The 27,757-nt window shown below is 45.4% G+C and overlaps 1 protein-coding gene across 4 annotated transcripts in view; it reads left to right on the forward strand.

Moving 5' to 3' along the window:
• The window catches only part of LOC138251810 (long-chain-fatty-acid--CoA ligase ACSBG2-like), a 152,839-nt gene that overhangs the window by 37,992 nt on the left and 87,090 nt on the right, over window positions 1–27,757 (forward strand). For all 4 annotated transcript variants that reach the window (XM_069205684.1, XM_069205680.1, XM_069205683.1 and 1 more), the window contains 2 exons: window positions 3,172–3,321; window positions 10,642–10,806. In XM_069205684.1, coding sequence (XP_069061785.1) covers window positions 3,172–3,321; window positions 10,642–10,806 — 315 coding nt within the window. The remainder of the gene's footprint in view (window positions 1–3,171; window positions 3,322–10,641; window positions 10,807–27,757) is intronic.

Here is a 27,757-nt window from a genome sequence, read left to right on the forward strand (position 1 = left end):
ACGGACTATAAGCTTTCTGCAGTATTGTAGGACTGCATCATCATTCAATTGTCCAAAGTGACAGCTGAGATGGTAGGTTTGATGGTAAAATCACAGGGTGTCCCATAACCATCTTGTTTTGTTTTCAGCTGGAACTTTGAAGGTGAACGTACAGGCTCCAGCTGGGAGGGTGGGCTGCAGGGGTGGTCTTGATCTCATTCCCAGAATTATGGGACTAGCAGCTGACACAGGATTTGCAATGATTTTGGGCCAAGAAGCAAAGAAGGGCACACATCAGTGGGTTGCAGCAGCATGGATTATGCCATCCTTACTGATATGGGCAGCTCCATGATACAAGTGTGCAAGGTTGGGGAGTAGAAATGTTGGTATAACTACATGTCCCCCAAGATCCTTTGTACACTTCTGTTTGATCCATTACTAGGAGGCTTGTTCCTGCAACAAACACATCTTTCAGGGAAGCTGCAGAGACAATTCAGACCAATACTTGCAAAGCAAGCAAACAAGCAAAATACGCTAAATGCAGTTACACTTTATCTAGATGTGGTCTAAGGTGATTGCAGTGTTCGGCCGCGTTGCGTGATCCACCTCAGGTCCCCTACAGAAATCTCTCCCAGACCTCTCGGGCCTGCGGTTGTCATCTAGAGTGAAGTCTAGTACAAGATGTGCTCATCCAGCGAAGATATTTCCCTACACACAATGCACCAGGTTCTGTAAAAGAAAACACAGCAATAGCACACATTTATCTAATTCAAAAATAGAGAACAAGCATTCAACAAGGTAATTGCCTGTTCAGTGGATCAGCGCTTCACCCTCGACCATCTGGTGAGGGTAATGCTAAAACCCATAGACTTTGTTGTTACATTTAAACAATTTTATTCCATTGCAAGTGAATGGAAGCAATAAATCAAATATCAATCAAATATATGCCAAGTGCAACTTAGCACCAAGGAACTGATACAATGTGATACAATTGAAACCTCACAATAGGCACTGATGAGCAGCTGACAGGCTCTTCCTGTGGGAAGACCTCAAGAAGACCTTGACAGAACAGAAACAGGGATTGCCAGCCAGAGCGGACTACTAGTACTTGAAATCCTCACTTCGCTGGGCTTTGCGTACCTGAAAGGTTCACCTAAAATGTGCAGTGCACAACATGAAAGAACACAATGAGAACTTGTTAAAAATGTGTGTAGATGTGCAGTAAACTAGGACTTTAGTGAGCTTCAAGCAGGTTCAAAAGTGAAATAGCAACTGATTAATAAACTGAAAAGGCACATATTAATGCATGGGCATTTACATATACATTGCATATGTGCAAGCATTTAGGAACATTAAAAACTGAATTTACTTTCTCACCTGGATAGGATCTGCTACTTATCCATCCCAGGGAATACGCATGGCAGGCCATACCTGGTGGGTCTCCTGAGCAGATCCTCAAACACTTCCTCTGCAGCTCCTCCTACTCTCAACATAAGCTCCAACCGCCTTGAAGCTCTACCGCCTCACTTCTCTGACACCACTCTTGATCCAAGAATGCAAATTCAGCTCACCCTACGGCATAACCAGAATAAATTGCACCTAACAGACATTTCAGTGGTGTGCACAAAGTGAGTCAAATACACCTAAGGCAGCTTTACTCACAGCACTTGGCAGCAATGACTGGCGGCCCTGAGGCTCAGGGGAAAGGGTAACCTCTCCCAGTGCCAGGCTGTCTGTCCTCAGTGCATCACAGGTTACAGAGTGAATGGTCTCTGAAATGCAGTGCCTCATATCACCGTAAGGAAACAGATCAAAGCTGCAGTTTTGGATCTAGGAAAGGCCTGGGCGTATTACAGAATACAATGCAATCTCTTTGTTTGCACCTGGTGGACCTTTTGAAAGGTGCCCCTGACGCAAACAAGGAGAGTGTGGGGTATAATATTGTCCCCCAGGATAGCCGCGAATTTGTGCTGCCTTTGGGCAGCGCATTTAAGAGAAATACGCAGCAGCTGTTTAAAAGCCACTCTGTGTTTCAATGTCCAGGCAGCAACCACCTGCACTTTTAAGGGGGATTAGAGCTTCCCTTGCAGGCGGGTGCAGTGAGTGACTGCACCCGCCTGCAAGGGGCTGCCTGGGGGTTCCATCGGACCCCACCCAGATGTCTACCTTTAAAAGACACATTGTAGATGCACCACCTTTTTCTGACGCACTTTCAGTGCACCTTCAGTAATATGATGTGGGCGCAGAGGCAAAGTGATTCCCTCATTTGCATGGGTCCATGCACATGAGGGAACGGACTCCAATGATAGCGCTGGTACTATATGTGTGCAAGCGCTATCTGTATTACAGAAATGGCCAGGCAAGCATATGCGGCCCTTTCTGTGGTACCAAAGTGGGTGCAAATGCCGGATGCGACCCAGGGCATTTCTATGATATAGCCCCACGACTGGAAAAGTACTAATGTAGCGCTAAGGACACCAACAGCAGGAAGAGGCGAGAGGAGTTGTGATGCACCGGTATGCTGACCAGAAGCCCATTATATACTGACTGAATGTTAACTATCTGACAGAAACGGACTGGCCCCAAAACAGGAATCACCTGACAGGAAGAGGCTTATCCCAGAACAGGACCCACTGAAATTGAATGGAAAAGACCCAGAACAGGAAATGGATGGTCATGCCGAAATGGGTTTCATATTTGGTGGCCATCTTGGAATGATGTTTGTGTTTGGTGGCCACCTTAGAACGGACTCTCACTAAATGTCAGTTGAACTGATGCTTCCAGCTTAAAACCAGACCAGGTGCTGGGCCTCGTACATAACAATGACTGGGGTGATACCCTGCTAAATGCAGAATGAGACCGCACAGTCACGATTCCTACTGAGTATTTAGTTTGTCTCTTTGTTTCTTCTTAAAGTAGTCTCTGGTCAGTGGTCCTGCATTCAGTGTTTCCTTGTATGTATTCTCTGATGTCTCACTATGTATTTTGTTTTTATTCCAGTGATTATCTTCTACTTTGTTCTACCTTCTGACAACTCACATGCACATCTCACAAGTTCATTATTTGAACTCCTTTTTGTGACTCTCTAAAGATCCTGTTTATAGCTTTCCTGCATCTGTTGCAGCCTCATTGGCATTATTGACTTGTGGGGTGATATTTTCTGATGTTTTGACTCTTACTTTCTGACTGCAGTGGACAGAGTTTATGCAGCTGGGATCAGACATTCCAGATTCGGAACTTGATGACATCATCACTTCCCAGCATGTTAATCAGTGCTGCACTCTGATCTACACCTCAGGGACAACTGGCACACCTAAGGGTGTGATGCTGAGTCATGACAATGTGAGTATCAATGCAGAATTATTTGTCCTTGTCAAGCTAATATAACATTCTAAAGTTAGCCAAGGTGAATGGAAATCACTGGACGGAGTGGGCCCTCTCACATTTAGTATTATTTCCAATTCAACAAAATAGCCGTTCAGATCCTCGAACTATGACCCATCAAAAAGGATTGAGATATTAAGTAAAGAAATCCTTTTACTAAATGGAACAGACAGAGCACTTCACATATAAAGAGGCAGTTGTAATTAAAACATGTATGGTTCACCACTCGTTAAAAAAAAAACTGGAATGGTTTCTACATTTCAAACCATTTTCATGTGAGAGGACTTGAGCAGGGGAAAGAAGTGAAATGAATGGTATTTGGTAACAGAAAATCTCTCCTTAGATCCAGCATAGAAAATCACTTGTTTTGAGTCAAGCAGCCCAGAGCATCATCCTCCTGTTAATAGTACTGTAGTCTAATACCGAATCACATAATCGTATTTGTCTGGCGTCCACCGTGGACATAGCCAAGGCTGTGGCAGATCCCACCAAACTCCATTCGGTGAGCTGAAAGCAGAATCCCCACATGCCTTCTGTGTATTCCTTGCCTATCCCATTGAAGCTTCCTCAGGAGAGCACTGCCAGAGAGACATTGTAGAAAGAACTGAGCAACACTGTTGACAATGTTTTCAGAGGAATGTTCACCATGTAATGGAATTCCAATGTTTGTGTCAGAACATTTTCCTTAAGAATCTAGTGGAAAGGCCGCCCACACTATTGGCTCTGGGATGATTCATTAAAGCAAAACACCCACCTCTGGGACCCCATTGACTATCAACAAAAAAATCAGACAGTTCCTTGAGGTTCTGTGTGGACCTTCACATCAGTAATCAGAAAATCATCACAGACGCCTTTTGAGCCCCTAATAAACAAAAATATGATGTTGATGTTGTGTGATGGTAGGTGTTTCTCGACACTCGGCCTGTGAACTGCTTACCACCAGATAAAACTTCAACAGGATTCCAAAGCACTGACTTCATTTACTACCACTGAGAATGTGCATCAATTAACTAAGCTGACATTTGGATCACCACCACCAACAAGTGTTTCCAAAGTCGTACATCGAATGTCCCGGTGGTCACTAAGAATGTTATCTTTTTTCAGGATGATACCTTTACTTTATGGAAACTCTGTTGCAACACATAACGATATGCCACAGCAGGTTTTTGGTAAAATGTTCAGCTCTGGGTTTACCTGTTGTAATTACTTGACCTTTGGGTCAAACCATTGTGTATATTATCTTACTACTTTCCCTCATCCATTTTCCTGTCCCCCTCCCCATCCCATTCTAATGGAATGTTCCTGTCAGTTGAACTCTCATAGTGATTCTGTTTAGAACTGGATGTGAGAGAGGTTCCTTGACTGAAAAGCTGATGGTGCATTATTAAACGTTACTGAAGAACTACCAGGTGATTTGGAAGTATTATAACATTACCCTTCACAGGGTAAATGTGGATTCTTAGTGGTATACTTGGGATGTCTCATATATGGAGCAGAAGTAAGGTAATGGATAGATCTTGTAAGTCACATTGGTGATACCAGATGATAAAGATAAACTTCGATCTTTCATGGAGCTAGTGGAATATTATTCCAGGTTTGTATAGGGCTTGGCCCACAAAACTGAAGCTTTACAGTTGTTGTTGGTGAAAGTGAAAAAAACAATAATGTTCCATAATGGAAGAACCAGTTTGCTGTCTGTTTGTCTCAGTTGCCAGATATTGCAGGGGAAGTGAGTGACCTTGAGACTGAAGAAGTAGTGGCAAGTGAGAATGATAGCACAGAATGGTTACAAACATCACACACAAGAAGGACTGGATTGTGGCTGTGAATGAAGACAATATCCTGCAACCTGTGGTTAAACTCATGAGGGGAAGATTAAGGAGGGAGAGTGTGCTTCCTGTTGGTTCCCAACCTTATTTTAAAGTTACTGAGGAAATGTCATTGTGTGATGATAGGGTGGTAATGAGAGGTGACAGATTTGTACCCCATTTGGGGTAGGAGTCACAATAATAGCTTTGGTTCATGAAGGATACTTAGGAGTGGGCATTATAAAAGGTGTAAGGAGAGATTTTGGTGGCCTAAGATGGATGGCCACGTAAAGAGATGGTTGTTGGAGCGAGAAGTGTGTAGATAGGCAGAAAAACACTTAAAGGTTGATTTGGGGAACATTAGATGGTGATCAGCAAAATTGTGCTGCCAAACACTTCTGGGAACATATCTGCTTGGATTTTAGTAGACTCTTTTCATATCTGCTTGAACAAGAAATATATGTAGCTGTTGATGTAAAGTGGATGCTAAGACTAAGTAGATTGAGGTGTTATTATGAGAACTGTATCTACACTATCCTTAATCGGAGCATTTGTGAGAGATCTCACTTGGAAGGTATTCCTTCTTATTTAGTTACTGACAATGGTAATCAATTAACATTGAGAGAGATCTGTAATTTCATGCAGAGCATTAGCATCAATCATGTATACATCTCCTTATACAACCCACAAGGAAATGGTCAAGTGGAAAGGATCAACAGACCAATAAATGGAACCATGGAAAGGTTGGGAATCTCTTTATTGAATTTACAGGAGTAGTAAATGATATGTTTTGGGCTCACTCACAACTGTGAATCCCAGCACGGGGAAGCCATATTTTACAGTGATGAGAGGCAGGTCCCCGGGAGCAAAATGAACCCCCTCTTGGATACGAGATTTGAAGTTGCATGAAAGTGGGAGGTGTCAGGAAAAAGAGCAAATCAATCACAGAATAAGTATGGCTGATTGGGAGAAGGTCCAACCAGGAGGCAATAGCCGTGTTCTTTCTAAATTCAAGGGACCAAATAAAGTGAGCAAGTAGGTTGTAACTGGGTGAAGTTGGTCAATGGTCGACTTGGGATCTGAGGCGTGAGTTTCAAAATGTGGTTTTTGTAGGGAAGTGGATGAAAGCAAGGAAGTATTAGTGGGTGGTTGTTCATGAAGCGTTCTGATTTTCAGGAGAATGGGAGAAGTTATGAAGGGGCACTGTAAATCTGGAAAAGGACGTGGGTAGTGAAACAGGGTACACTTCTTCCACTGTTCACATGTCCAGCAGCTCAGTACTTGCTGTCAAGCTTAGGGGGCCATTAGGGTCTCACAGACCATGGAGGTGGTTGGAAGAATTAGTGTGGGGTTATGTTTGTCCCCAAATCGGTTTGCAGACCTTGTTAAGTGTTCATGTGTTATATGCTTGTTGTATCTTGGTTTGTTCGGTGTGAGCACATACAGTCATTTTTTATGGGCTGAAAAAATTGGGGGCTCCCTCAAAGGAAACATGTAAAATACATATCTGTGATTCCCATAGTGTACCACAATCCATATTTTAGTTTCTCTCTGAGCTTTTATTGCATCCAGATATATAACACACCAAATGATATACACCGACAATTTGACTGTCTTATTGGTTTTGTCAATGATTGTTAGCTGTTTAAGATAAATGAGTAACACCAATGATTTGTTATAAATAAATAACACTGCAAGTGTTTTAATTCTGAAAACGTGAGACTGTGAATCAAATATTATTGAAACCTGTGGAAGGAACATGGCCTTCAGTTATGTGTACTTTATGTTAGGCATGTATGCCCTTTTTTCTGCACATCTCAACCATTTGCACATCATCAACCTCATCTCTGTCCTCTTCAGCACCCTCTTTTCACTCTCCCCTGAATGCACTTTGTTGCATCTCCCTCACTTCACCACCCCAAACATACACTGCATTCACTCACATTTGAACACTTTGGGGGTCATTCTGACCCCGGCCAGGGTTGGCGGGAGCACCGCCAACAAGCTGGCGGTGCCCCGCAGGGCATTCTGACCGCGGCGGTTTTGCCGCGGTCAGAAGTGGAAAACCGGTGGTCTCCCGCCGGTTTTCCGCTGCCCTAAAGAATCCTCCATGGCGGCGCAGCTCGATGCGCCGCCATGGGGATTCTGACACCCCATACCGCCATCCTGTTCCTATGGGCCAATGGCATGGGCACTGCAGGGGCCCCCGTAAGAGGGCCCCACAAAGAATTTCAGTGTCTGCTTTGCAGACACTGAAATTCGCGACGGGTGCCACTGCACCCGTCGCACCTTCCCACTCCGCCGGCTCAATTCTGAGCCGGCGTCCTCGTGGGAAGGTTGTTTTCCACTGGGCTGGCGGGCGGCCTTTTGGCGGTCGCCCGCCAGCCCAGTGGAAAACCCAGAATCACCGCAGCGGTCTTACGACCGCGGTGCGGTATTCTGGAGGGGCGAACTCTGGCGGGCGGCCTCCGCCGCCCGCCAGAGTTAGATTCAGGGCCTTTATTTCTTGTACTTTTGTAAATATTTTGACATCAGTGTTCTTCAGCCTCAGTCCCAGAGCTCTCAATCAAATCCCCTCATCAACACCTGGCACAACTCAAAGTACGCACTATGCAGGACTTCTAAAATGCACGAAAAAATACAGGAACACATCATGATGAAATACCTAACACTCTTGTGAAATGCAAGATTAAGTAAAACGTGAAATAAAAGAGGAAATAAATCTCTGACATACATTACCGTAACGGTTTTAACATTCATTGTATTAATCATATGCTTTGTTGCACTATGGCTTTCAGGAAAGCACCTTGAAACCATATGACTAGCACCTTGACACACTACATCAAGACTCAAAATAAATACTTACATCAATCCTTTGGAGGGCAAATGAACAGGACTGTTCACAAAACATCTTCATTGTACCAAGAAGAGAATAAAGGCTTTACTGACCCCTCATGAAGTGTGTCAAGTTAGCTTTGGAGTGAGTCAGACATAGGGGCGCGTAGGAGAGCAGGACTAAGAACTACAGACGCCCAAAGCTGTGAGATACCTTTGAAGGCCTTCAATGGGTGTGTGTGTCTTTCACCCTCTTGGGACCAGGATGCATGAAATGTGAATTGACAGTGACATCACTACCAGTAAATTCAGTGGAGGTCAATTGCTTGTGTTTATCTGTTATATGTGTTTGTGAAGGAAGGTATCTGGGTGAGAGTGATGCTGTTAGGCCTTGTGAAGGATTGCCCTCCGTTGTCTAAACTCCTGAGGGTCTTGAGTAAAGGGTAGGAGTGAAGAATAGAAACTGAGGAATCATAACTGGGATCTAACCTGAATGAGGTGATAATGTGTAAAGGTTCATGGGGGAATCAGTGTTTCACATAAGGGTTCCATAGGTGGTACCCAGAATAACATGCTTTGATTGTTTGGGAGACTAGGGCGCAAGCAGGGGCTACTGGGCCTCAGCCGCAGGGTTGACGTCAAAATCAATGACTCTGAGATTGCGGCAAGTACAACCATTTCCGTACCTAACTCTCAGTGGTAGCAATGGTGAGCAGTCACAGGTTTCATAGGGAGCTAGAGCAGGGCTACTCAAATGCAAAGCTTAATGTTCAGTCACTAATGAAAAAAGAGAATTTCTAGACAAGAGTTTATTATTACAATTAAAAAACACTTAATGCCACACTTGAATGAAATAGTACAACTACCTGTCACAGAAAACTTGCTATTTAGGTCAGTACTGCACCTCTTCTCACTCCTCTCCTACCCCCTCCCACCCTGTCCATGCTCTCTCCCCAGTTCTCTCCAGAGTAGCCGCTTTCTACATATCAGTAGTGGCAATATAGCTCAGGTATATTTAAGTCACCCCCAAGGAATAGATGGATACATCTTACTTTATTCTCTTACCCTCTTACCCTTTCTTGAGTGTATGAAGTCCTCACAGGTTTCCCTTGCTTACGGGGCCATGGAGCATGGCATCACTCCAGGCTGAGTAGCAGCATGATGGCCAGCAGATCTTCTCCTCTCATACCTCATGCATTGGTGCCACACACAGCAGTGTGCTCGCTCCGTCTTGTTGGTAGCACGAGATAGCAGACCTAGCGAAGCCCAGTCCCAATCAGACCAACATTAGTTGTCTCAGTTCTCCATGCTGGGCCCACAAATGGGCCATCACGTCCTCAGAGACGTTTGGCAACACTTCAGTAGATACAACCCTCCTCTGGCTGGTCATTACTTTGCTTGCACTAGCCTGACATGGGCCAGGCACAACTACGGTGGTTCCGGCCCTACTTGAGCTAGTCACACTGGTGGATATAGCCCTTCATGAGCTGGCAACAGTCTTTGGCAGACTCAGATCCACAGGGGTTGAAAGCAGCAGGGCGTTGTGGCCACATACAGGCTGATCACAATTTGGGAAAATGCAGTCACACACAGGGTAATCAAACGTGGCAGTTGCAGACATGCAGAGTCAAGCCTGGACTGCATATCGGCAACTGCAGTCATGGAGTTCTGTCTCCTGCCATGAACCAGTACAGAACGACTGAGAGCCCTCTGATGCTTGGCTCCAAAAGATCACTCTTGAAGTCTTTCATACTGCATGGGTGGCAGTCCTTTTCCCTTTCTCAGTAGGAAGGCAGGTTTCTACGTGCTTCAGAGAGATGCGAACATCTCCACCCGCAAGAGATTCAGACCTCTGGGGATGTTCTCTCGTAAATAGAAAACTGACTGTTTGGCACACACATGCCTTGGTGGCACAGCAGTCCTTATTACTATGACTCATTTACAAAACATACATGTACCATGCATGGTTCATATATAAACACACAATATATGCACTCATGACGTTAATGTGTGAGACTAAATAAGTGCATAGAAGTGGAATTTGCTGGAGTGGGCCAGTAGGCGTCCACTCCTGAGAAACAGATAAAAGAGTCCGGTTAGGTTCTGGATTCTCAAAGCAAGGTACCCTGCCACCAATGCATACAATTCCAGGACATACTTCAGTCAGGGACACGCCTACATTAGAAAATACGCCAGGACCAAAAATCGGTTAGGACACCAGATACAAGCAGTCAAGCACTCAGGGCAGGGGAACATGCCTGTACACCATACGGAGGGGCATACAATTGATTATCTTCATCCTCCTGCTGTACCATTACTTTGGTTTCATCCAATTGTTTTTTTGTTTCTGTTTCTTTGTCTTCTTTCTTGGTTTCCTGTGCCTGTGATGCCATGACAGCAAGGGAGAGAGGGAGAGATGTAGAGAGATAGGGAGACAGGGAGAGATACAGAGAAATGAAGAGGGAGAGAGAAAGTGATCTGTGGAAGTGAAATCTTCTTGCCATTCCAAGCAACTGCTTGCTGATGAAATGCCTAGCTAGCTCTTATCACCCCAGCAGAATATTTGTGTGATTCTTCAAGTTTACTGTGAAATCACTTACTCAATTTGTCTTTCTCCTTTGCTTTGTGCTTGTAGATCACCTGGGGTGTGAGAACGTTTTGCAAATACGCCGGCTTGCGAGAAAGTGAGATTTTGATCAGTTACCTGCCACTGAGCCATGTGGCTGCACAATATTATGACATCTGGCTACCAATATGCAACGGAGGGACCACCTACTTTGCAGATAAGGACGCCCTAAAGGTACCTGAATGATATGTATCAATTTGTGTGTGTACTAAATAGAAATTTAATGTTTAATCTATGTGTGTCTAGCCTTTGCTCATTAACGCATCTCTTTAACTATCCTTTAAGAACTCGCACCCTGAATGTTGGAAACTACCCCAGTTACAGTCTCCATCCACTACAAACCTCTCCAGCCACCATGCCGGCAGCGGCAGAAAAAAACATCACCGGCATGGCGGTCTGAACCGCCATATAATTAACACAGCGGCCCTCCGCCACCGCCAGGCTACCGGCAACAGGCAGCCTGACGATGGCGGAATACATAATCTGTCAGGGCAGCACTGCAAGCAGCGCTGCCCACTGGATAATGTACCCTGTTTCCCCCAGCATTTCCCTGGTGGGTCCCCCTGCCAGGGAAAGGCTGGTGGAAGGGGTGCTCTGGGGTCCCCCCACTGGCCCCTGCACTGCCCATGCACTTGGCAGTGATCTGCGCATCAGGTGCTGCTGACCCGCCGCACTGAGGCATTGAGGACGGCTCCATGTGGAGCATTAGGCAATGTCCCGGCCCTGCATTCTGTTTCCGCCCGCCAGCCCAGCAGAATGTTCGAAATGCGTCCGGTGGTGTCTCAAGGGGGCTGGCGGTCTTTGGAAAGACCGCCAGCATGACCACTGTGGTGTTTACCGCCGTGTTCATAATGACCCCCTTAGTGCCTGATTTAGAGTTTGGCTGATGGGTTACTCCTTTTCCATAAGATATAATGGAATCATAATATGGTGGGCAGGATATCAGTCACACTTGTGACTTTAACTCAGGTGCTAAATGTGTTCATAATGGTGAACATACTTAAACAGTAGTGAATGTTCAAGCTGCCCAACATTAGAGGCTCACACTTAATGAATAATGAAGGGCATATTATACCTCCCGCCTCAGCCTCTATTAGATCCTAATTCCCTACACACAGCCCTTTAGTGTACTCCATCTACAGATGGTGTTCTGTGTGCCACCAAGTTATGTTCACCTAATAGAATATATGGCACTCTTTTCAGCCAATATTTGCTGAAAGAGTACCTGCTACTGCTATGTCCTACCAGTAAAATGTAGTGTCTGCTCCCTTTCTATGTTGCTCTGTCAGTATGGGCTTGGCCTTCACATCAATGGGGACAAGTGATCCCACCTTAAGAGGGGGAATCTGTATGAATGGTTTTTAAAATCCACAGCTAGACACTCTGGAAAAAACATGTGAGTTTTCTTTGGGAAAATGTGATGTGTTCACGGTGTGTTTTGGGGCATTTCCTGTCGTGGGAACTAGGCCTACCCACACAAGTGAGGTACCATTTTTATCGGGATACTTGGGAAAATGCTGGGTGGAAGGACATTTGTGGGTCCTCTCAGATTTCAGAACTTTCTATCATCGAAATGTGAGGAAAAATATATTTTTTCTTTTTTTTGGCCATATTGTGATGTTTACAAAGGATTCAGGGTAACAGAACTTGGTGAGAGCCCTACAAATCAACCCATCCTGGACTCCCCTTGGTGTCTAGTTTAAAAAAATGCACAGGTTTGCTAGGTTTCCCTAGGTTTCGGCTGAGGTAGAGGCCAAAATCCACAGCTAGGCAATTTCCAAAAAGCACGTCTGATTTTAATGTAAAAATGTGATGTGTCCATGTTGCGGTTCCTATCCCGGACACTAGGCCTACCCACACAAGTGAGGTACCATCGGGAGTCTTGGGGGAACACAGAATAGAAGAACAAGTGTTATTGCCCCTTGTCTTTCTCTGCATTTTTTCTTTCCAAATATAAGACAGTGTGTAAAAAAGACGTCTATTTGAGAAATGCCCTGTAATCCGCATGCTAGTATGGGGACCCCGGAATTTAGAGATGTGCAAAAAAACACTGCTTCTCAACACCTTATCTTGTGCCCATTTTGGAAATACAAAGGTTTCCTTTATACCTATTTTTCACTCATTATACTCAACCAAATGAATTGCTGTATACCCGGTATACAATGAAAACCCATTGCAAGGTGCACCTCCTTTATTGGCTCCTGGTACCTAGGGTTCTTGATGAACCTACAAGTCATAATGGTATATTGTTTTCAAAAATCTGCCATAGCTGGAAAAAGTTATAGAAGAAAACGTGGACAGTAATTGCCATTTTTTTCACCTCAATTTCAATATTTTTTATTTTAGCTGTTTCTTTCTGTAGGAAAACCTTGAAGGATCTACGCAAATGACCTCTTGCTGAATTCAGAATTTTGTCTACTTTTCAGAAATCCTAGCTGTCCGGGTCCAGCATTGGTTTCACATCCATTTCTGTCACTAGCTGGAAGGAGGCTGAAAGCACAAAAAATAGTACAAATGGGGTATGTCCCAGTAAAATGCCAAAATTGTGTTGAAAAATCCTTTGTTGATGCCTGTAGGAGGCTGGCCTGATGTGTGGTGGGTACCTATGGTACTTACACCTTATACCAGGTCCAGGTATCCCTTATTATTGCAGTGTAGTCAGTGTCTAGAAGTCAGGCTCTCTAGAGGTAGCTGTGGATGAGCAGCCAAGGCTTCTGTTGGAGACATTCAAAGCTCATGCAATACCACTGTAGTCACACTTAGAACTTACACACTGGGAAAGAAAACAATCAGTGTTACAAAAATAAAGGTACTTTATTTTGGTGACACAAATACCAAAAATATCATAGAGACTGCATCCCCTTAGGAGGTAAGTAATATACAAATTATACACACTAGCATGCAGAAATAGGCATGACAACAGTTAGAAAACAGTGCAATTAGTGAAAATCAAAATAGTTAGAAATGGTCCTAGGGGGAGCACAAACCATATACTAAGGAAGTGGAATGCGAAAGTCAGTCCCCCACCTACGCAAGTGTAGTGTGCAGACGGGAGCAGGGAGTACTAAGAAAGCCCAAAGGTAAGTACCACAACCCAACCCAGCGACCAGGAAAACAGGATTAAATCACAGTAAGTTCCCAGAGCACACACAGAGAAGTAAAGAAGAATATTGCAAAACTCAGAAGAGACTTCAAGACACCAACAGTGGATTCCTGGACAAGAAGACCTGTGGAAAAAGGAGACCCTACCAACCCGGATGAAGGTGCAAAAGATGAACCACTGGTGAAGAAGAAAAGTCAGCACTGTACCCAAGAACAGGAAGTCGGGTTCTTAGAGGGTGCGGGTGATGTCCCACGCCAGATGGGGGATTGCAGTTGGGTTTGCGTCATTGGAGTCCGCTAACAAGCCTTCTCACACGCAAAGCTCGCAGTTAGCAGAAAATGGCGCTGCCGGGGTCCAGGAAGGACCATGTGGACTCCCAGGAAGAGCAGTCAGAGGGTCCCTCAGTGACAAAGAAAGCCCACAGAAGGCCAGGCAGCACCCATAGGAGTCCCACAGGATGGGGACACGAAAGTTGCAGGCCCACACAGCACTCCGGGAAAGGCTCCCACACCACCGGAGAGACACTCAGGGAGCTGTGCGTCGCAGGATAGAGTGCTGGTGGGGTGGAGCTTCAAGATGCATGCAAATCTTGGAGGAAGGATGCCAACAAGCCTTGGCAGCTGCAAAGGACGCAGTGCAAATGGGTACTGTCATGCGTGGGGAGGCAAGGTCTTACCTGAAAACCAGGGTTGGATAATTGGAAGAGAGGACCATTGGGACCGCTTCAGTCCACCACATGTGATGCAGAATCCACGCAGCTCAAAAGGAGAGGGGATCCACGCAGCCGGTCGTTGTCACAGTTGGTGCCTGCAGAAGCAGGGGAGTGACTCCTTCACTCCAAGGAAGATTACTTATTTCTTCTGATGCAAGTTAAAGACTCAGCGGATGCTCGACAAGGGAAATGTTGCAGTTGCTGGAAGGAGCCAGAGATACAATGTTGCAGAAGGTGCCTTGCTTCTTTGTTGCATCTTGTAGGGCCCTGAAGAGTCCAGATGCAGTTTCTTTGGTCAGAAGTCGAAGTGGAGGCTGCAGAGGATTCCTGCTGAAGTCTTGCAATCTGAGTCTGAGGTACCACCCATAGGAGAGATTCTAAATAGCCCTGAAAGGGGGATTGGTCAGCTAGCTGGGTGGCCACCTATCAAGAGCAGGCTCTGACGTCACCTGCTGGCACTGGCCACTTAGACGCTCCTAGAGTTCCCTGCCAACCTTGAATCCAAGATGGCAAAACCCAGGGACCCGCTGAAGGAGCTCTGAGCACCACCCCTGGGGTAGTGATGGCAGGGGAGCTTTCCGTTGTCCAGTTTCGTGCCGGACATGGACTTGGTGTCCCTGAACCGGTGTAGACTGGTTTATGCAAGGGGGCAGCAAATGTGCCCTTTAAAGCATTTCCAGTGGCTTGGGGAGGCTACCCCTCCCAAGCCTGTAACACCTATTTCCAAAGGGAGAGGGTGTAACACCCCCCTTCCAAAGGGAATCCTTTGTTCTGCCTTCTTCAGCTTCTCAAGCAACAGGAGGGCAGAAACCTGTCTGGGAGGTGGCAGCAGCTTGGGCTGCCTAGAAACCCTCAGCAGGCTGTAATGGCAAAACTGGGCGTCCTCTAAGGCGCCCCTAGAATGCATGGAATCATACAACCAATGCTTGCAAAAGCCTTGGGGTATGATTCCAACATGTTTGATACCAAACATGCCTATGTTCGGACTTACCATTATGTAGCTGGACATAGGTAGTGACCTATGTTAAGTACACACTCAAAATGGTGTCCCCACACGCATGTAGTTTGGGAAAAGGGGCCTAGAGTTTGTGGGGGCGTCTGTTAGTGCAGAGGTGCCCTCACACAGAGGTTCTTTGCACCCTGCCCTCTGGGCTAGAAGGCCTACCATAGGGGTGACGTATAAGTGGCCTGGTGTGGTGAAAAATGGCAGTGAAAGGGTGCTTGCACCTTTTCACGCAGGCTTCAATGGCAGTCCTGCAGAAGCCTTTGCATGGGCTCCCTATGGGTGGCAAAATATATGCTGCAGCCCATAGGATCCCCTGAAGCCCCAGTGCCCTGTGGGTACCTATGTACCATATACTAGGGACGTATAAGGGGGCACCAGTGTGGTAATTGTGGATGAAATACAGAGTTTTGGGAGGGAGAGTGTAATCACTGGGGTCCCGGTTAGCAGAATCCCAGTGAACACAGTCAAGCACACTGACATCATGCTGAAAAAGAGGGTAACCATGCCAAGAAAGAGGGTCCTTTCCTACAATGCCATTTTCAGGGAAAAAACTCAAGCTTTCTTCTGCTGCCCTTTTTTACCATTTTCTTTTTTTTTAAACAAATTTTTAGCTGTATTTTGTCTAATTTATTGCTGTCCTCCAGGGGAACCCACAAACTCTGGTTACCTTTAGAGTTCGTAGGATGTTTGAAAAAAAAGATGCAAATTTGGCGTCTGTCGCATATGTGGACAAAAAGTTATGAGGGCCCAAGAACGAACTGCCCCAAATAGCCAAAAAAGACGTGGCATGGGAGGGGAAAAGGCCTGACCAATATCGTAGCACTGGTCAGCCGGGCAGGAACGTGTAATGCAATGTTCCCACCGGTCAGTCGAGTGGGAAGATTGTAATAAGCTTCTCCCCACAAGTTTGAAGGTTGACTCTTACTAATGAGGCCTTAATGAGGTTTTTCTACACAAAATTATCCAAAATTATGCGATCATGCCTGTTAGCATAATCATGAGTAATTTTATTTGTCACAAAAAATCCCACCACGGACATACAAAAACAAACTTAGCAAGTGCAAGCAGCTGCTGATGTTTCTATTCTGTTGCAGTTAGGTCTATTTTCCTCACGTAAAGTGCATCGTTAGGTGCATTTTACGCTAAGAAAATATTACTAAATGCTGGGATTGAGCTACCCACATAATTCTGAGTAATCTAGCATAATTTCACTGCAATTTTGCATAATTACACTAGAGTTAATTGCATGAGTTACGCCCACCCCTACCTATGATGTAATCATGATCAAAGGTCATGTCACATTAGTTGCTGTAAGGCTTCCCGGGGTGATGTGATGTGATTTGATGTCACTTCTTATGATGTCATCACAGGTCACCGGGCACGTGAAGTCACTTCTGCTGCCCCAGGCATTTTGGTGAATCCACATCAATGCTTCATTCCCTTTTTTCCAAAGCCCTGACTAGCCCTCTACCTTACCCCTGTCCTGTACACCCCTGTTTTCTCTTCTTACGTCACACTTTCCTCTTGTCTTCTGCATTTTGCCTTTTCAATTAAAACATTATATTTCAGTGGGAAAGGTACTTCAACTTTCCACAAAATGATGTTTATATCAGACTGATTTTCTTCACTTTTGGAATTCATCAAAATTGTGGATTGCTCGCATTTTATCTTGAACTCTGAGTTATTTGGTTATACCCCTAACCAGGGTCTGACTCTTAACATGGATATCAGATACAACCCACTGAGATACCTTCACCTTCCCTTCCAAGGTCTGGGTTGCCACAGAGGGCTCACGAGTGCACGGACACCAACTTACTAAATATCTGTCACCAAGTCCTGTGCTTCTACAGCTGCAACTGCATCCATCCTCGCCTTGAGTGTGGCAGAGCTATCACTGGGGTGATCACCCTCACATCATTTAAAACATATTCTTGGTGTTTAAGATCATTACAAACATATTGTGATGTCCAGAATATGGTGGGACATAATATTGCAGGAAAGAATACAGTTTTTTTAAATGTAATGAATACAATTTAAGTATTTATTATTGTTTTGTTTAATATTGTATAAACTATTCAATTGGATTTAGAAAAATGTTTTATTAGTCTGATTGTTATTTTAAGTTTCAAGTTTAACTTGAAAACTTGAAACATAGTTTAAGTGTTAATTATTTGTCTTTTTTGTAGTATTGTTTATTGTTCTTTGGGTTTGGCATTTAGGCCCCCATTATGAGTCTGGTGGGCACTAGATGGGACTATGCGGCAGTCTGAGCACCATATTCAAACTATGGCGGTCGGGCCGCGGCGGGACCGCCAGCTCTAGTGGTAGATAGCGGTCCTAATCCTCCAGGGCAGTGCTGCAAGCAGTGCTGCCTGGGTATTACAACCTCGTTGACCACCAGCCATTTCATGGCGGTGGTAGCAGAGAACGGGTGCACTTGGCATAGGCAGTGCAGGGGTCCCCCTGGCCAGCACCCTCGCAAAGTTCACTGTCTGCTTTACGAGGATACTGGTGCACCCTGCATCCTACAACATTGCCACTGGCTCTATTATGAGCCAGAGACAATGCTGTAGGCTGTTTCCCACTAGACCAGTGGAAGCAAACTCAGGTTTCCGCCCTCTGACCTAGCAGGAAACTCTTAATGGGGCTGGCCAGGAATTAGCCAGTATGGTGGCAACCTCCCCGTAGGAAGTTCGGTGGAAGGTGTAAACTGTCCCCCAAACTCATCAGCCCCTTGTGTGAGATGGTGTTGAATGCTGCAGACAGATCTAATAATACCAGCATAGCTGAATGCCCTTCATCCAAAGAAATTCTAATCATATCTAGAATTTTCCCTAGTGTCATCTCCGTGCTATATGAATCTGGCTGGGAGGGGCTAGCAGAGAATGACTTTCCAAAAAAGATGTGAGTTGTGTATTAACTAAGGTTTCCATAACTTTGCCGAAGGAAGGAAGCAGTGATATTAGTCTGTAGTTTCCATCTCTAAGAGATCTTCCATAGGCTTTATAAAGCGGGTCTAACTTGTGCTGTCTTCCATTTTAAAAGAAAAGTTTCCATGTTCAGGGAAAAATTTAACTAGTCAGTGATGGAAGGAAGGGGTACTGGAGCTAGGGTTGCCTTGATTTAAGATGGGGCAGGATCCTCTGTTGATCCAGATTTAATCCTATTAATAAGGACATCCACTTGTTCCAGGCTGACCCGGTTAAATCTTCCAGGAGAACAGGACAGGTAATTCAAGAGGGGGGTAGATGGAACCCATTCTTCCCATTGTCATAAATTTTACCTTTTTTCTTCAAAATATTTTACAAGATCATTTCGTAGAGCCCGTGAAGCTAAAACAGCGGAGGCACAAGCTAGGGATTAGTGAATTCCTTCACAGTCTTATGTAGTTCTTTTGCCGATTTTCCTGTATTCATAATTCTTTCTGCAACACAAGTTTCCTTGCTTTTTTAATGTTGTTGTGCTAGATTCTGTTTGATAAATCAATCTATCACTAGAGGTTTTTGTGGCCCTCTGTTAGAAATGGGCTCTTTGGTTGGCAGTCGGTTTGCACTTTGTCCAAGCAGGGACCCTCACTCTAATCAAGGAACGGGAGTTACACTCCTAAGACAACCACTGCTCACCCCCTTGGTAGCCTGGCACAAGCAGTCAGGATTATCTCAAAGGCAATGTGTAAAGTATTTGTAGCAACACACACAGTAATACAATGAAAACCCTACAAAGTTAACACCACACCAGTTTAGGAAAACAGGCAATATTTATCGAAATCAAACAGGACCAAAAAGACACAAATCCAACATACATAAGTCAAAATATGAATGTTCAAAAGAATAAGCATCCCAATCATTAGAAAACAGTGGAAACGTTGTTGCTACACATAGTACCTGGTTTGCGTCATAATAAAGCTGCACGGGCGAGCATACATAGAAGTAGCGTCACTTCCTAACTCGCAAGTGAGGCAGTGCATCGTTTCTTCCTTGGTCGGTTAGGCGATGCATCATTTTTCTCTCCTGCAAGAGAGTGATGCGTTGATTTCCAGACAAGCACCTCGGATTTACGCAGGCTTGTGTTAATTTTTGATGCCCAGCGATGATGTGTGAGAAATCTGATCACATGGTGTTGGAAAATCATGCTGCATGGGGTTTGCATTATTATCAGCAGCTGCAACTGGGTGTTGTGTCGTTTCTCCAGCTGCGATGTATCAATCTCCCAGCCGCGATCCAGGTGGAGCATCGATTTTAGCAGCGAAGCGGGTGGCACGTCATTTTTCAGCCGCATTGCAGGTGATGCGTCTAAATTTTCCCCACACGGTGGTCTGTGAGTGGATTTCAGTCCTTCTTCTGCCATCTTCACCGCGCAAGGGCCCAGGGACTGGATAGGGCACCACTTGGCAGCGCAGGAGTCTCAGCAGAGAGTCCAGGTGCTGGAAGTCTTTGATGACCATGAGAATTCAAAACAGGAGGTAAGCTCAGTCCAAGCACTTGGAGAATCTTCACAAGCAGGAATATAGCACAAAACCCAGTCTTTGTCCCCTTTCAGGCAGAAGCAGCAACTGCAGGACAACCCAGCAAACCACAGTCACAGCAAAGGGGCAGTACTCCTCTTCCAGCTCTTCAGCCCTTCTCCTTGGCATCCAGAAGTAATCTAAAAATCTAGGGTTTTGGTTCCAATACTTATACCCTTTTCTGCCTTTGAAGTCGGCAAACTTCAAAGGAAAGTCTCTGTTGTTAACAAAATCCTGCCTTGCCCAGGAACAGCAAAACAAAGTCCAGCACACAGTTAAAACATAGGAAGCAGAGGCAAAAAAGACAGGGGAGACCATAACAAGGATGCCAGGTCTAACACCCTCCATTTGTATTACAGCTTCCTACATGCAGTTTTTTCCTCTTTTAGGGAGTCTGAAAACCAAGGTGAAAAAGCTATCATTGATTTAGGTTGCTAAGTTTAGGAGGTGCAACCATATCAAATGCCTGAATAAAAGCTCCCTCAAATACTAGCAGCACTATATTAATGTCTGCGCATTAATGTCGGCCATTTAGGGAATTGGGGGGGGGAGTGAGATGTAAATGAGGAAAACACCACTTTTCCCCATGGCCTAATCAGCCTCAGTACTTTTATCTGAAAGCCAGAGGGCTTTCCCACATTAAAATGAAAATTAACAGAAAAATGGTCTGTCCAGACAAGCGGGCTGATGAATCTACTTGGGGGAGTTAATAAATAAAAGATGTGGGGCCAGATGTAGGAAACAATTTGCGACTCTCAAGCGGCAAAAATTGCCGTTTGCGAGTCGTAAATCGGAGTTTCCTATGCAGAAATGCATTTTGCGAGTCGGGACCGACTCGCAAAATGCATTTCCGACTCGCAAATAGGAAGGGGTGTTCCCTTCCTATTTGCGACTCGCAGTGGTATGCAATTCCATTTGCGACCACGTATGCGGTCGCAAAAGGAGTCGCAGTTACCATCCACTTGAAGTGGATGTTAACCCACTTGCAAATTGGAAGGGGTCCCCATAGGACCCCTTCCCCTTTGTGAATGGACCACAAAATATTTTTTCAGGGCAGGTAGTGGTCCAAGGGACCACTACCTGCCCTGAAAAAATACCGAAACAAAAGTTTTTTTTTTTTTTTTTAAGTGCAGCTCGTTTTCCTTTAAGGAAAACGGGCTACACTTGAAAAAAAAAAACTGCTTTATTTAGAAGCAGTCACGGCAATGGAGGTCTGCTGACTACACCAGGCCTCCATATCTGTGAGTGCCCATAGTCGCTATGGGGCCGCAATTTGCGACCCACCTCATTAATATTAATGAGGTGGGTCTTTGCGACCCCATAGCGAGTCGCAGACGGTGTCTGAGACACCGTTCTGCATTGCAAATTGCGAGTTGCAATTTGCGAGTCGCTCGGACTCACAAATTGCAACTCGCAATTTGCAATATTGCTACATCTGGCCCCTAATGTCTACCCTACTATATGGGTGGGGCCTACTACTTTTTTATGTAGGTATAAGGATTCTAGGTCTGAAAGAAAGCGAGTGGTATCGGGATCTGAGGACAGTTCTGCATATCGATTAAAATCCCCAATCAGCATGAAATTGTCAGCTGCCATAATATGTGGTGCATGTCAGGAACTGTAGCGCAGTTCCGGGTTTCTCTCCTCAAATCCTGGAAGTGATTCAGAGTAATCAGTCTGTAAAAGAACTCAAGACAATCATCATAGAGACTATTATGGCAGTGGCGATCCCTCAAGACAGTGGCCGCAATAACTAGAAGACTACAGAGCATGGTGGAGTGCGTGTGCGGCCTCACAAGTGGTGCACTTCACTGAAGAAAATGTTTGAAGTAGTGGCTTTTCTTGACACTGCTGCGTGCGTTAGAGTAATGTTTATGGAAAGTTACCAGTGCGCATGTCAGACGGTTTAGTGCTAGGAATTCTTCTAACGCATCGATTCTCTGACGAGTTGTGTGAAGCAAAACAAGTTTTTCAAAAAAATGCTCTGTTAGAAACTTGCCTATCCTCAAAGACATATATAATGAACCCAGTTCTTCTCAACCTATTGAAGAAATCTTTCTGAGGTATTTTTTGATGAAATAAGAAACAAGAAAAATGAAAAAACAAAACGCTTACCAGAATCCAGAGTTCAAGCGTTGTTTCCAATTCCTCTCAGCTCCAGTCACACAAGTATTCCTGAAATAAATAAAAAAGCCTTTAATAGTTCAGTGGTGTTTGCTGATATTTAGATGTGTATATTTAGAAGTGACAAGCTTATGCTTTGATGAAAATACATGCGAAAGGTGAAAGATATACTTCCTTTAATGCTCATTAATTTAACATCTTTTGAAAAGACAGAAGAGAAACTAAAGTCTCACTAAATAGGGGTTAGTTTAAAAGGTAATTATGAGAGTTATTAATAGAACAATAGTAAAGGTATTTCAGTAATATCAGTCAGGAGTGTATTAATGATCTGATTATTTTTACAGCTCTCACCAACATTTAACACTGAGGTGATCATTACGAGTTTGGTGGTACCCAGACCATCAAACCGGCTGTGGCGTTCACACCGTCGCAAGGCCGGCAGAGTAGACCGCCATATCATGACCATGGTGGTGATCCAAACGTAACACAGCCAACACACCGCCAGTGCGGACGGACCGCCGCTTTCGATGGTAGGCATCTCCAGGCCGGCTTGCGGTAGGCATCTCCAGACCGGTGGAGACCGCTGAGCATATTACAAGGTTGCACACTGCCAGGATTTCCAGGGCAGTTGCACTGCCACAAATGCCTGGCAGACACAAACAATGTAAAAGGAGACACTCACCTTCAGCAATACAGACACATCTGCAGCCATGGAACCCAATATTGAAGTCTTCCCACTGCTGCAGATGGCAATATAACTCCAGAATAAGCGACAAAGACAACTGCCGTAAGTACACCTGCCTAGCAGACACTGGAGGGAAGGGCATTATGACACACCCAGATACAACACACACCCGGCACAGCTAGCGACGGGCACACACACACACGTAAACAAACACCCGTACCAACATACACACACACCTACATATACACACGCACACAAACAACATGCGCCATGGGCAACATACACGTGCCAAACACACACCACACAGGAGACACACACCATCGCCACTGTCAAATACATTCATCTATAACACCACTGAGTCACACAACGACAACACCATTACAATCACACATACGCATTGGCAGAGAGGCACACCGCACACCTCCACAGGACAACACATACTGGCAGCAACATGTAACAACAGCACACAACCAATCCAAACCAGAGAACTGCCAAACAACGTGTCAGATCACATGCCACTTCCACCCAACACACAAAGCACATCACAGATGCATCACTACACACACAGACGCACACACCACTACCACACAATGCCATACAACACCATCACAACACATCACAACAAGTGAATAGCAAAAGTCACCTACACAACTCATGCAGCTACACAGACATATCACATAAACATAACTCACGCACCAAATCACACAAATGCAACACATATATGTGGAAGGAAAGGCAGGACAAGTTTCTTACCCTCAACACTAATGGTATTGTTGTGCAGACATATTGATATAAATAAGTTTTGAAAAAGCCAGCTATATACAACATAGGCCTACTGGCCAGTCCAAAAGTTTACAGTGCCTCAGGCACACTAGGCAAAGTGTCTGGCCCCAACTTGACTCCTGACTGCAAAGTGGGCTCCACATGGCTGGGGCATCAATGGGGCAGGCAGGCACCTCAGGGGTGAGGGGGGCACGAGCAGGGACTTGGGTTTAGGAGGGGGTCCTTTGGCTTGGGTTTAGGTTTGGGGGTGGGTTGGGTTTAGTTTTAGGCTCTGGGGGAGGCCCCTTGGCCTTGGGTTTAGGAGGGCTGACCTTCTTTTTGTTGGGGGTTGTAGTTTTTGCAGGCAAAGGGCATGGCAGTACCACGGGGGCGTGGGAGGACTAGGAAGTAGAAGGACTGGGTTTGGGAGAGTGATGGGGCACTTGGGGGAGCCACGGGTTAGGACAGTGAGAGGGAACAAGGAAAACTCATAAAGGAATCTTTTTTCAGAGACACAAGGGCGGCCATGGGAAAAACGTTTAGGAGTGTAGGGAGAGGGAGTGCTTTGAGGTGTGTACATGTAGGTGTCTTGCATGCAGGGGCATGGGTGGAAGCCATGTGTGTGCTGGGTGCCTGTTGGGTGGGTGAGTGCGGGTGTTTAGATGTCTTGGGAGGAGGGGGGAGGAGATGCAGGGAGATGCCAGGGTGGATGTGTGTCGAGATGGGCCACTCACCTGAAAAGCAGGATGTCTTCAGGGGCGACCTTCTGGAACACCTCTCGGCACTTCCTGGTGGACACAGAAACCCCGGCAGGTGTCCCAAAAGGAAAGGGGGAGTGAAAGAGAAAGAGACAAAACACTGCCACGTCTTGCCGGTCCAGCCAAGCACCCTGTATCTTCGGGGGGCAGGTCGTTGTTGATAGAGTGATAGTAGAGTTAGTGCACTCAACTTCCTTGAAATTGAATCTCTCTTTCTGATATGGGCACGGGAGCGGTAGAAGAACACCGGGATGCTCCATCACTTTTCTTGGATAATAGAAACTGTTGGCACAATTACTAACACTGCATTACCAAAAACCCAAACTGAGTACCATCACAATAAGTACTGCACCACTAGGGCTGGCTTCACAGAGATTCACTGTTGCACACTACAATTAGAACTGTGGTTGCACTTATCATGCACAAGAAAGACAAACAAGAACATTAATTATATCACGTATAACTTTCCTGCATGCATAGGGTTAAACTAAAAGGAACAAAAACAATCCAAGAAATACAAATGTCCACTCTGGGTTTAATCAGTTAGGGTGGCACAGTTTGATGATTTGGTTTCACTGTGTGTATAAAAAACCCTTCAAAAGCAAATTCCTCAAACCTGAAACACAGGCATGAATGACACAATTTAAATCCAAGAGTTATGCTATTAGAGAAAGAAAAGTCACGTAAATGCTCTTTAAAAATTGCACTGTCACTTTTTGTAGTACTTGAGCTCAAGCAGATTTCTTTAAGCACATTTAGGAAAGTAACTACATTAATAATGTAGAATGTTCAGAAATGCATTTGTCTCTTCAAGATAAGCACTCTGCCAAATTACGAGGTCTGAAATACAGCAGCTTTTCTAGGAAAGCGCAGTCTTTTCTGGAGTGCTGGAGGAATGCCTGGTGTCAGATAGTACAAGAACGAAGAAAATAATTGCCTCAATAGTCCTGAATACGAGGATGACAGCAGGGGCTGGACTGCCAAATCAGATGCTGAGACCAGGAAGCAAAACAAAGCCAAGCAGGGAGGCATGCTTCACTCTGCTATTTATGGCCAATCAGGAAAGCAGCTGAGTTTCCACATGCGGATGAGTCACAACACCCAATTAGAAGCACATGTCTACACCACACCCAATTAGAAGCACATGTCTACATCTGCTCAGATCAGCAAACAAGCATTGGTAAAACAAGCATTGATAAAACCAATTGTGTAACACAGCACATTATGTTTACTTAGACACATGAAGGTTTAACCAAGAACCGAGATATGATTTAACCCTAATCCCTGGGGATGCTGACAGATAACACAGGAGGCATCTTGGGGATTCCTGACAGTGTGTAAGTGTCTGTTGGGGTGGTGCCTACAGGTAAGGTGGATGTGCTGCATGTGGGGGTATTGGTAGTCGTGGTGAGTGTGCATGTGGTGTATTGGGTGGATGTATGCAGATCTGCTATTTTAGTGATGGTGGGTATGAGGGGACTTGTGGTTGGATCTGGGAGTGTTGATGTGGTGATAGCAGGTTTGAGTGGTGTAGTGTCTGTGAGGGAGGAGGTGGTGGGGGAGTCGGTGTAGGGAGTGATGGGTCTTGTGACGCCTGTGTTTGTCTTTGGGAACCGTATCTATAGAGGTGGATGAATGATGGTCTGACTCTGTGCTCTGGATGGGTGTGGGAAGAGGGGTGTGGGATTGGGCACAAGTAGATGGAGGGGGGATGGAAGAAGGGACACTGGCTGCCATCAACGAGGAGGCCAGAGCCAGAAAGGATCTCTGCAGGGCAGTCAGGGCACCATGAATGCCTTCCAGGTAGGCATTGGTCTGCTGCATCTGTGATGCCACTCCCTGTATGACATTCACGATGGTTGATTGTCCCACAGAGAAGGACCTCAGGAGGTCAATAGCCTCCTCATCGAGGGCAGCAGAGCTGGCTGGGGCAGAGGTGCCTGTGGCGGAGGAGATGCCCACCCTCCTGGGTTAGTGGGTACGGTCAACTGGGTGGGGAGCTACAGGGAGGGCGGTGCTGGTAAAGGGGGTGGCAGATAAGGATGATGCTGAGCTTGTCCCATAAAGGTCCTCCACCGCCAGGGAGCATTCATTGGAGGAGGAATCCAAAGAGAATGTTGAAGATCCGGTCTCCCCAGTGGCACTCCCCTTGCCCTCTCTCCGACTGGTCCCCTTGGCTCCGCTGGTGTCAGCCTCCTGGGTGCCGTGGGCTGCAGCTTCCCCACTTGCCAGTGCCCTTTTCCTTCACCTGATGATGCTGATGCATACATAGACAGAGGATGAGGGAGGGAGGGAGGGTGGTTGAGAAAGAAAGGGTGGAATGGGTCAATACCTACCCATCTTTCACACAGAATGGGTCAATACCTACCCATCTTTCACACAGAGTAACAACTTATTATTCTGCTGGTATGCCAGGGTAGGACATGCCTTTACATTGACATGCAAAACTGTGGAAAATCATAGGGGAAACAAAAGCTACACTGAAAAAACCTACTAATGTGGGAACATTGACACTCATTGACTTCATTAAGGGTCTAACAATGCACAGTTGCACAGTACTTGCAACATTCCCATGGTCTAATAAATTGACATATCCTGTACTTTTTACCCAACAGAATCCTGCATGGTAAGGTAGCATGACCACAAATCAATGTACAATTTGGTCAGTAAATTCTTTGCCCCTCTGCAGCCATCTACACATTCAGTCAAAGGCAGCTGATTGAGAACTCACAAATTGCCTCTGTCATTATGGCAGAGAAATATGTGGCATTATGGCTCCCATAGACAGTACACAGCAGCTCACGCAATGGAGGTCTTGCTTTCGCGAGTGTCAGGAGTCAAGTGAGCTATGCAAAAGAAAATGGTGGTCACAGCTGCCACGTATATGACCATCACCTCCGGCATTGATCTTCATTGACCCTAGTCTCCCTTAGGCAACAATGCTATCCAATGAGGTCACTTCCATCTGTCCTGTGCATGCAGGGCAGGAGGCTGCTATTTTACATGTCCTCTGTGTATTGTAGGTAAATAATAAGTGCATCATGGATGAACTGTAGTGAAAAGTGCATAGATTGACTATGTTCACACATCAAAGCTGGGTTCACACATGTGACATTCATGGACAGTGTAGTTAGCTGGACTGATGACAATGACAGGACATGTGCAGTCAATTGCTGCCTCATAGACGGACTAACCATATAGTGTATGTTAAAAAGTTATATACAGCTTATTACCTGGGGGAATATTGATAAATGGAAGTGTCACGTGTTTCATGTGTGACAAGATGTTTGTCTGGGGCTGCAACTGTAATCTAGGAAGGCATACACATTCAGTCTACATGCCCATATGGATTGTGTATACTTCAGCGTTATGTCCACATTACTATTGTGTGCTACAAGTATAGTGTTAGGTGGCATGTGAACTGTCAACATCAACCTGTGGCTTTTCCTCTCTCATATTCCTAGATACAGT

Source organism: Pleurodeles waltl, chromosome 1_2 (genome assembly GCF_031143425.1).
Source record: "Pleurodeles waltl isolate 20211129_DDA chromosome 1_2, aPleWal1.hap1.20221129, whole genome shotgun sequence".
In the NCBI taxonomy this organism is placed as follows: Eukaryota; Metazoa; Chordata; class Amphibia; order Caudata; family Salamandridae; genus Pleurodeles; species Pleurodeles waltl.